The following is a 9,672-nucleotide window of genomic DNA, read 5'->3' as shown; positions in this document are numbered from 1 at the left end:
GAATGACTATATGCGCGTTCACGACAAGCACGATCTGTGTAACGTGCGCGGTCCCTCGCGCAGTTGTGGCACAGTGGAAAATTGAGCTAGCTAATATTTCTTATTGACGATACATGTTCCGTTTTCAGGTAAATATATTTCTGTGTTGGTTCGCACCCTCAGATTGCCTACGTTGTATTAGATAGTGTTGTGGAGTGTTCCAAGCCGTGCGCGATTATTTTCGCGCATATTTGGACATTTGTTTATCGACAGCCAGCTAGCTCGCTAACGATAGCCGGATTTGCTGTGAGGCCTAGTGAAGCACCGGCCTTTGCTTCTGTTACTTGACGAAAGTGGGGGGCAGCATGTCGCTATACCCAACGTATAATAGAAGGGGACTTCATTCCAGCTTTTGAAATTGTAGAATATGTTAGATCAGGTGTCAAATAGCCAGTTAGCCATTAAGATAAATTTGCTTGGTTCCTGACGCTGGCTAGCTTTGTATGTGTAGTGCAACGTTAGTTTTATAGCTATCTGCTAGCTAGTTAGCTAACCAACTGAGTATGTAGTTGCTGGCCAGATGGCTATCCAGTTAGCCAACCAACTTAGTGGGTAGCTAGATACCTAGCTAGCTAATGTGGCGTTTCTTTCGTCTTCGCGCTTTTGGAAATTTCTTCAGTGTCCGTATGAGGTCAAGGCATAATTCCTAAGATCATTTGCTCTTGCGGCATATTGCTATTCACCGCTTTAACGGACCTGTCCGTTGCCCAACGTGAACTGTACGTAGAGAGCTACTGGATTTGGTCGTTACCAGAGACACGAGGAATAGAATACTGTTGTATTCGTTTTCTTTGAAGACCACTTTTCATATAAGGTTACTTAACAGAAAGTAGTTGGTTAGGGTTCACACTGCGCCTGCACATTTAGCTGGCTATCTTAGCAGTACTGGATGGGGTGGGCAAAAGCGGAGCGCTTTCTGCTTGACCTACTTTGACGCATCGTTATTAAGGCTCGACTTTTTTTTCGTTCACTGATCATCTTTGTGGCTACTCGTACTCCATTCTTCACCTCTTTACGTTTCTGCTTGGCTCCAGTCCTTTGATGATGACTGCACCCTGGAGGAGGAGGGGCTGGTAGAGGAGGAAGATGAAATCGATCAGTTTAACGATGATACTTTTGGGGCTGGAGCGATCGGTAAGTCTGCAGCGCTCTTACTGCTCTGAAGTGGTTGGTCATGTGTCTAAAGTGTTGCATGGCATGCACTTCGAGTGATATTGAACTACACATGAGATGGCTTGTTCAGACTGTCTGGAGCTCTTGTTTAAGTGGATGATTGACCCACAAAAGCATTAATTTTTAATTTGTTATTAGTAATTAATAGTTGTAAATACTGTTATGGATACCCTGTTGACTTTCAGCTAACAAATTTTCAAGGATATATTACCAGATGCCGCAGTGACAGTATATTGGGTAGTATTACCAGCACCCAAATTAGTATGGCATGCTATAGGCCAGCACAACACTGTTTGGAAGATCATCGAGATTAGTTATTCCTCTTCAGGCTGTGACTGGTATTGCAATAATGGTTATATTGTCTTTAAATTAATATAGAAGCTGGTCATGCATTTCTCCCTAATGATCAGCACTATAAAGGTGACTCCCTTGTGCATAGATGATGACTGGCAGGAGGAGCATGCTCGGCTGGCAGAGCTGGACGAGCGAGGGCGTGACGGGCTGCTGGGCGTGGCTGATGGCTCCTCTTCCACTGCCTGCCCCCCTCCGGTGGAAAACGTTCCTCTCCCTTCCTCGCTCCCCCCGCCCTCTTCTTCCTCGCCTCCTCCACCAGCTTTAGAGGAGAAGGCTGGCGGCGATCTGGTGGAGTCGCTGGCTCGCCTAATTCTGGACTCTGATCCTGCGATTGCTGGAGTGGGCGCTCCTGAGCCAGACAGGACTCGCCTCCCTGCAGTGCCTCCCAGTCAGACGCTGCACCCAGCATTGATTGGCATGCCCCCCTCGCTGCTAAGCTACCAGCAACAGCAACATCTGCTGCATAGAGGGACAGCACCACTACAGAAGGTGAGTTAACCTTGTTAGCTGTCTTGTTGTTGTTGTTGTTGTTGTTATTATTATTAAGTACTGTATTGTTTGGCTGTATTTTTATTAATAATAATACTGTTTATCTGTTGTTGTTGTTATTATTATTATTATTATTAAGAATTCATACTGTCTTATTTAGCATTTTATACCTTATTTATTAGTTTATTGAAAATAATCAGATGACAGATCTCCAAAATATACATTTCATGTAATCGCATTTGTTTGTCAATGTGCAGTGATTTTTGCAGAAATATCCACCTTGGAGGTCATAAATTCATAAGAGCATGTTGCAGCTGTGTCATGACTTCTTTGAAATTTGTGTGAGCTCTTTTCCTGGTGACAACATGGTTAAATTACATGTAAAGCCCTGTTAGAAGAGAAATGTAACTCCTTTCATTCTTTCTTAATCAGATGAGTTCTCACAGTATTTGGGACAGCAGTGTAGGCTTTGGTCCTGTTAGTGTTACCCCTGGACTGGTTACTCACATGGAGGTAAAACACCCATAAAACTGCTGAACTCATCATCTTTTGTTGGGTGAGGTTGTGTGGTATGGTTGAAATTCACAAATTTTATACAGAACATCTATAACTGTTATATAATGTAAATAAAAAGAATGCCATATGTATGTGTTCACCGTTTTCATAAAGTAGGAGCACAAACATAGTACATTAGTAAATTACTGTTAATTACTGTTGATGTCTGTACATATTTTCACTTACTAAGGATGTTTTGTTCATCAACACCTATAGTCAATTACAGCCTATAGTCGATTACAGCCTCTTTATCTCCTAGTTCCCCTGGTTCCTTTTCTTAATGATGCTTTCCTCTTCTATCGTAGGACTCTCCTCTGCTATCCATTATCAAAGAGGTAGGGCTTCCAAAACGGACACCTCCAGTCAGCAGGGAGGAGGGCCGGGACTTGTCTGAAAGAGTTCCACCTCCTCGTTCCTCCTCACCTGTTATTGGAAGTCCACCTGTAAGGGCGGTACCCATTGGAACCCCTCCCAAACAGCCCATGGGCCATGCCATAAATCAGCAGGTAGGCCACACTTGGATTTCAGTGGATGTTTCAGGATTCATCATTAGTCTGTATTATAGCTGATGATGTTGCCCTCTGACCGCATTTAATTGGGATATTTTTTTTGGACCCATTTCTTGCTCGCCAGCCAGCAGCTCTGCTGTGTTGGAATATTGTGCCGTTTTATTTATAAGCTGGATGCAATACCTTGAATGCAGGCTATGTTCATGATCACATGCAGTATTTTGAGCGTGCTAGTGATTTATCCCGGAGCTGCTGTAAGTGCCTTCCAGGATTTTGTGGCAGTGCAGGGCTGAGTATAGACGTGCGTGTGGTGTGCTTTCTTCTCAGATCCCCCATCCTGTTGCTGTGCATGTGAGGGCTCCTGTACAGCACCGTTACCCCCCTCCTTTCCCTGAACGCCTCTCCCCCAACACTCTCCTCAACATCGCTGTAAGTGACCCTGTAGCATACTGCACGTCTCTCTCTGTTCATACCTTCTTACCCCCTTTCAATTTAACTGAGCTTAGTGATTTGTTGTATTCATACCACCTAGGCTGTGTATAAATACAGGGCTTATATTTATAAATAGAGGGTTTGTATCCCTCCGCCTCCCTCAGAACTCTCCGCTGTGTCGTCCTCCATTTCCTGCTGGTGTTGGGCCAGTTCTGTCTCAGATACAGAGAGCCCAGTTGCTCAACTCTCAGGTAAGATTTTATTTCTTATTTTTTGCCTAACTTACTCACAAAAGGTATCCTCAAATTAACTCTCCTGTCTTGTGAAGTGGGAAGTTGTTGACATATATGGAAAAATATGCTACGAACAATAGCTTTTTAAAATGTAATAAATTACAGTTTCAGGATGAGTCAGTACCCCCCTTTTTGCTTTCCCAGGTGGGTCCTTTCTCGAGAGGTCCTGGTCCGGCACCCCCGATGTTGGCAGGCAGTGGTGCGGGTTTTAGGCCATTTTTTGGGCAGCCTCCCCCTAGAGTGGGCCCCCATGTGCCACATGTCCCACCTCCTAACCACACCCCCATTCGCCACAACACAACCCATCTCCACCCTCAGCACCGCAGGATGCTTACCCAGAGGATGCAGAGCCGAGGGTGTGTGTTGTGTTGTGTGTGAGATTTGCATAAAAATGTGTTAAATTACTTTTTAGGTTTGTGCTATTAATTTAAGATGGCTTAGCTTTGTACTTTTGTTCTCGTGTGTTGTGAAACTAAAGCTGTAGGTGTTATGGAACACAGTCGAAATCCTGTGTTTGCCTCTGACTGGCTGTTTCTCTGCTGGTCCACAGGGAACGTAGTGGGGTCAGAGTGTCAGGGGACAGGAGAAGCAGAGACCCCTACAGTAACCTTATGACTCAGAAAGAGAAGGACTGGGTGGCTCGCATTCAAATGATGCAACTGCAGAGCACAGACCCTTACCTGGATGACTATTACTACCAGGTACACACACCAATACTCCCACACACTCCCTTTACTGGAACCACCTAGTCAGCATTCTCTCATTGACTAGTAGAACTATGGGCACACAAACGCATGATCTTGGGAGTGACGTGAGTGGCATTCGACCACAGTGGGAAAATGTAATCATTCCATGCTTTTTTTTTTTTTTTTTTTTTTTAAGAATTATTATGAGAAGATGGAGAAACGTCAAGAGCAGGACCGAGACCGCAGCAGGAAAGAGCACACCACCAAACTCATCACCCCTCAGGTGGCCAAAGTAGAGCACACCTACCGACCAGGTAAACGGCCGAGCCTACCCGCAGCCCAGTCTACTTCAGCGCTGTCCCTATTCCCACAACACCCTCAACATATGTCCTTGTTTCCAGCTTATCAGTGTGTGTGACGTTAGCAGCACATTCCATCTTAAATGAGCTGGCATTAGTTGGCAAGAGAGAAGTATTACCCAGTGGTTCTGTAGCTCATCTAGTAGAGTGGCTAGAAAAAGATTTTAGCCACACCAAGGTCTTGGGTTCCCAGGCAGTGCACATACCGTTATATCATTAATATGTTATTCCCTCTGGGTAAGAGCATCTACCAAATGCTGTAAATGGAAGAAATGATCAAAATCACTGATGAATATGTGTGTGTTGAACAAACTTAATTGTTCTTGGTACTTGTGTCCGTATTGCAGTCCAGTTTGCTGGTTCCCTGGGTAAACTCACCGTCTCCAGTGTGAACAACCCTAGGAAAATGATTGATGCAGTGGTTACTACTCGCACTGATGATGAGGTTGGCTGTTCTCTTTGTTTGTTTGTTTTTGCCTCATCTGAATCAGATATTTCAGTTGGCCCACTTTCTCCCATCCAAAATGGTCCATGTTTTACATCTGGCCGTGTCAGTTTAAGTGTTTGGGTCATAAGTCGCCATTGTGACGCTTCTTTTGTTACATGATCTCGATTGTTTGTGCTTTTATTTACGTGCACAGGAGAAGAGGGAGAAACAGGTGTGGAACAAGAGACGACAAATCCTTTACACTGTGGAGAAGGTGAGAGGAAATTACAAACCAACCATAAAGAAACGAACGGTTTTGAGATCAGACATGCATATATGTTGTGTTCTTCTGACATACTGCTGAGTTATAGGGTATAAAATATCAATGTCTTCCAGATGTACACTCTGCTACTAGAGGTGCAGGACTTTGAGAAGAAATTCCTACAGACCCCTGAGGAGCAGAGAGAGGCACTACTAGAGCTACACAAGACCCACACGCTGCAGCTCTACAGCTCACTGCGGGAGAAAGAGTGGGACAACCGGTAGGGACAGGGGACATGGAGGGAAGGAGCACAAGGAGAGTCAGGGATGAATACGTGAAGAACTGAGCGAGAAATGATATAGAATGATGGATTAGAGCAACCAGATGATGAGACAACAAATAAGTCAAAGCCACGGCGCAGTAATGTATCGTATGAGTTTATAGACCTAAGCTTTAATTGTAACGAGTTTCTAACTTTGTGTGTGTATACAGAGTAAGTGATGAGCAGTGTCTGATGATTATGTCGGTGCGTAAGGGGAAACGGCTCATCTCTAGGCTCCTCCCCTTCTTGCCGTCACCCCAAGCTGCTGCTGTTGTCATGGGAATTGCGCGTAACCTTCCAGCCTTGGCCAAGAAGGACAAGCAAGATCAGGTACCACTGTCTGTAGGCCAAGTGGAAATGAGACACTCATAGTCTGACTTGTAGTCACAGTGGTGCTCCTAGTGTTCTGTATAAAAAGAGGGCTCGAGGATGGTTTCCTCTGGAACTCATTCAGTCCAGACATGACTCGCGTGCCCTTCCCAAACCGATCCTGATGACTACATAAACACCATTTGCTATGAGCCAGTGTTGGTGGTAGTTTTTCTATGTGATTTAAAGTACCGACCGCTTCCCCCATAGGTCCTTTGCTGGTTGGTGGAGCCGGTCGCTGTAGTAATCCAATCCATGTCTAGCTCTGCCCTCACTGATCTACTGCAAGAGCTACAGGGCAGCGAGGGCCAGTTTCCCCGCGTGCTGCAAAATAAGGTAACCACTGTCACAGTTAATGAGGTGTGAGTCTGAGAAGACATCCTACAGAGTGGCTTCTGCTTGACTTTAGCACATTCACGCCAGTATGTTTCCACTCGCCTTTCTCAGTTTGGTGTGACGCTGCTTTACCTGATCCTGAGTGAGGGGGAAAGAATGCAGAGCTCTGATCCCAAATGCCAGCTCATGGATGACAATCGCTGGTGAGTGCCCACATGCCCGTCTAACTGTGCATCAAACTTCTACCTTTTTCTGTCTCTCTCTGTCTCTGTGATGAGTATTGGGGTCAGTAAGGAGCTTCCCTCTCACTCCTCCCAGGACAGAGTTGGTGTTTTCGGTGACGAGGGAGCTGTTGAAGGTCCCGTCCTCCTCGCTTTCGCCTCCTCTCTTCACTCCTCCCAATCTTCTGTCCCTCTTCTCTCGATATGTGGACCGGCAGAGACTAGAGCTGCTACAAGAGAAGCTACAGTGAGCTTTTTCTATAATTTATGGACTAACAGACACCCACACAGAGTGACGTGAGTCTCTGCAGGTCGGAGTAGTGGGTGTTTCGAAAGGACAGTGGGTGTGTCAAAAGGTCTTGACTGGAAGACAGTGTCATGTACGTGGTTCTTCCTTTGTGATTTCTGGAAGTATCCCCTCAGACATCATCCTTACAGGACCATTGCGGATCCAGTACTCTGACAAGTGTTGTGCTATTAGGCAGCTAATGAGTAGCTTACCCAAAGCAAGTTCTTACAAGTACATATTTAATGCTGCAAGTCACAACTCCCTCTTGATTGTATTAGCTAGCATGTTACTACTGAGCTGATACACACACACACACACACACACACACACACACACACACACACACACACACCCCAACTGAGTGGGCTAAAATGCTGCTATTTTCCCAGTCAGATGGTGCATATTTGCATTGTTTACTGATGTAATTTCAAAACAGTGTGAGACCAATACAATACTTATAAATTGTAACTGCATTGAAATACTGTATGAAGTTATGTTCCATTTGCTAATTAAAGGTAATGGTCATGTCCTTGGGAGCTTTCGTAAAAATGTTTTGTACTGAAAGTGAATGTAAGATTCTGCTGTGGCGTCGGAATCTGTGGAGTCAGCACAGCACAACCTTTTTTGTCTCACTGTCTAACAGAGCATTTTTGGCCAATGGGAGTAAGCTTTTGGCACACCCACATCACCTTTTGTCACGCCCACACTTCTGGTCTGCAAAAACCTATAGTTTGCACACAGACACTGCCTGTATTTTAACCAGGTAGATATGCTCTCACCAGCTGTGTCATTAGAAATGCTTCCTTTATAGGTTTACAGTTAACAATCGCTAGGCCATTCACTGCCATGTACAATGTGTTGGACATCCTATATCTCATCATCACAAGTCAGTCTGTGACCACAGCACTGCTGTGGGCTGTATATGTTGACCCCTGATGAAGGACTACAGGGAGCATAAATTATGCATGACAGTGCATGGACCGCAGTCAGCAACTGTATAATATAAACCTGTGAGATGGGTTTATCTAATACATTACATCAAAGATGCAAAATGCTACAAAAAAAATCTTAATCATGTATGACACATCATTGCTTAAATGCAGACAATAATAATAATTATTTATTTATACAGTACCTTACATAAAACACGATGTTTTACAGAATATAGAATGATCAGAGATTCTGGAAATATGTATAAATTGAGGATACAACTTGCTCAATTGTTACTGTAAGTATGGTACTCTTGTATAAAATGATATTTAAGTTTTTTTAACTAAAAAGTAATTCTGTTTGTCACTGAGTGCAGAAAAAGTAAAACACGCTTGCCTTTCCTTGGAAGAATATAGAGCAGTGCAGTAGGGGGGGTAATTCCACAGATCTGGAATGCTGGTTCCGGAACGCTCCTGCTCTCCCACTAGACCGTTTACTGCATTAATGGCAGGCTGGCCTGTGTCAGAAGGGAAGTGTAGAGAAACACATGACCAAATACCAGGTATATCGCTTGCTAATGATCATTTCTGGATTTAGTGTAGGATTAGGAAACAGTATAGTTACAGGTTTGCCATGGCAGGTTTTTTTGCAGAAAATGACCATCTGATTGATGTACTTTGGACTTTTGTAATAAACAAAACCCACAAAAAAAAAATCTTGTTTTTGTGTGGATGGATGCAATCAGGTCCAGATTCCCAGCTAGGGATTTCTGTGGGCTTGTCTGTTCCTAACTTAAGTTCTCTTCATTTTTGTTTTCTTTCCCTCCAGGATCACTGCCTTGTCCAGGTAGAAGTTACTTCCCACATCAAGCTGCTGTTGAAGAGAGACTGTTAATATTCATGAGGATGTATACATGAATTTATGTATACACATGGGTGTGTGTGTGTGTGTGGGGGGGGGTGTGGGAGAGGTAATTAGGGCTATGATTATTATTTTAATCCAGCAGAAAACTCACTTTCTTATTTTCTGCCTTGTTATTACTTTGTGTGTGTGTGTGTGTTACAGAGAGAATGTTAGATTGTGGTTGAAACCAAGAAAATTAATTAATCTTCATTTTTAATGATCTTGTTAACACTGATGCCCGTGATAAAACAGAAAATTAAAAGTATTTCTATTGTATAAAACAAATTCTAATGTGGTGTTTTAGTGTTTCGTATCTAATAGGTCAGTGAGAAGGATAGTGGGCCTGAGATTGTCATGTCAACTAAGCAAACCAGTAGCTCATGTCATAAATGACTGAGTTGTTGGATTGCATAGTGTATTTTGAAGCAGATAGAAGCAGAGCTTGTTAAAGATTTGCAAGCACAGAAACAAGCTCAAAATATCCTTCCCTCGCCCTAGCCGTACCTCAAGTACGGCTCAGCGTGAAACTAGGACTTGTTGTAGGGTATTGTTTGTTGTTGCACTTATTGTTGTCCAAGATATATCTTAGATCTTGTACATGTTTTGCACTTCTAGGCATCAGCATTGATCCCTGTATTTCAACAGTATTCTAGTTCAATGGTATCTTGAACTCTAACCTACCTTACTGGCTTGGATACATTCTATGAGTAAATGATAAAGCACT

General features: G+C 43.7%; 1 protein-coding gene across 2 annotated transcripts; it reads left to right on the top strand.

Moving 5' to 3' along the window:
• patl1 (PAT1 homolog 1, processing body mRNA decay factor) lies at positions 1 to 9,252 on the top strand. Of its 2 annotated transcripts, none has more exons than XM_027023643.3 (18): positions 1 to 128; positions 1,074 to 1,173; positions 1,652 to 2,055; positions 2,488 to 2,568; positions 2,916 to 3,116; positions 3,447 to 3,548; positions 3,716 to 3,802; positions 3,989 to 4,200; positions 4,395 to 4,545; positions 4,727 to 4,844; positions 5,237 to 5,334; positions 5,531 to 5,590; positions 5,713 to 5,858; positions 6,071 to 6,230; positions 6,480 to 6,605; positions 6,717 to 6,808; positions 6,924 to 7,073; positions 8,874 to 9,252. In XM_027023643.3, the coding sequence occupies exons 1-18, from the start codon at positions 114 to 116 to the stop codon at positions 8,893 to 8,895; spliced, it is 2,325 nt and encodes a 774-aa protein (XP_026879444.2). In that variant the 5' UTR covers positions 1 to 113; the 3' UTR covers positions 8,896 to 9,252. The 2 variants fall into 2 exon arrangements, with proteins under 2 accessions (XP_026879444.2, XP_035385652.1); XM_035529759.2 differs by lacking the exon at positions 8,874 to 9,252 and adding an exon at positions 8,277 to 8,343.
• The last annotated feature ends 420 nt before the right edge of the window (positions 9,253 to 9,672 follow it).

This window comes from Electrophorus electricus, chromosome 5, assembly GCF_041902795.1.
Source record: "Electrophorus electricus isolate QZ-2024a chromosome 5, ASM4190279v1, whole genome shotgun sequence".
In the NCBI taxonomy this organism is placed as follows: domain Eukaryota; kingdom Metazoa; phylum Chordata; class Actinopteri; order Gymnotiformes; family Gymnotidae; genus Electrophorus; species Electrophorus electricus.
Note: the sequence above shows the minus strand (reverse complement) of the source record. Positions and strands in the feature narration are given on the sequence as shown.

Coding starts and splice junctions, on each gene's coding strand:
- patl1 (XM_027023643.3), top strand. Junction 4,845..5,236: donor AGAGCACACCTACCGACCAG/GTAAACGGCCGA, acceptor TCCGTATTGCAG/TCCAGTTTGCTGGTTCCCTG. Junction 5,591..5,712: donor TCCTTTACACTGTGGAGAAG/GTGAGAGGAAAT, acceptor AATGTCTTCCAG/ATGTACACTCTGCTACTAGA.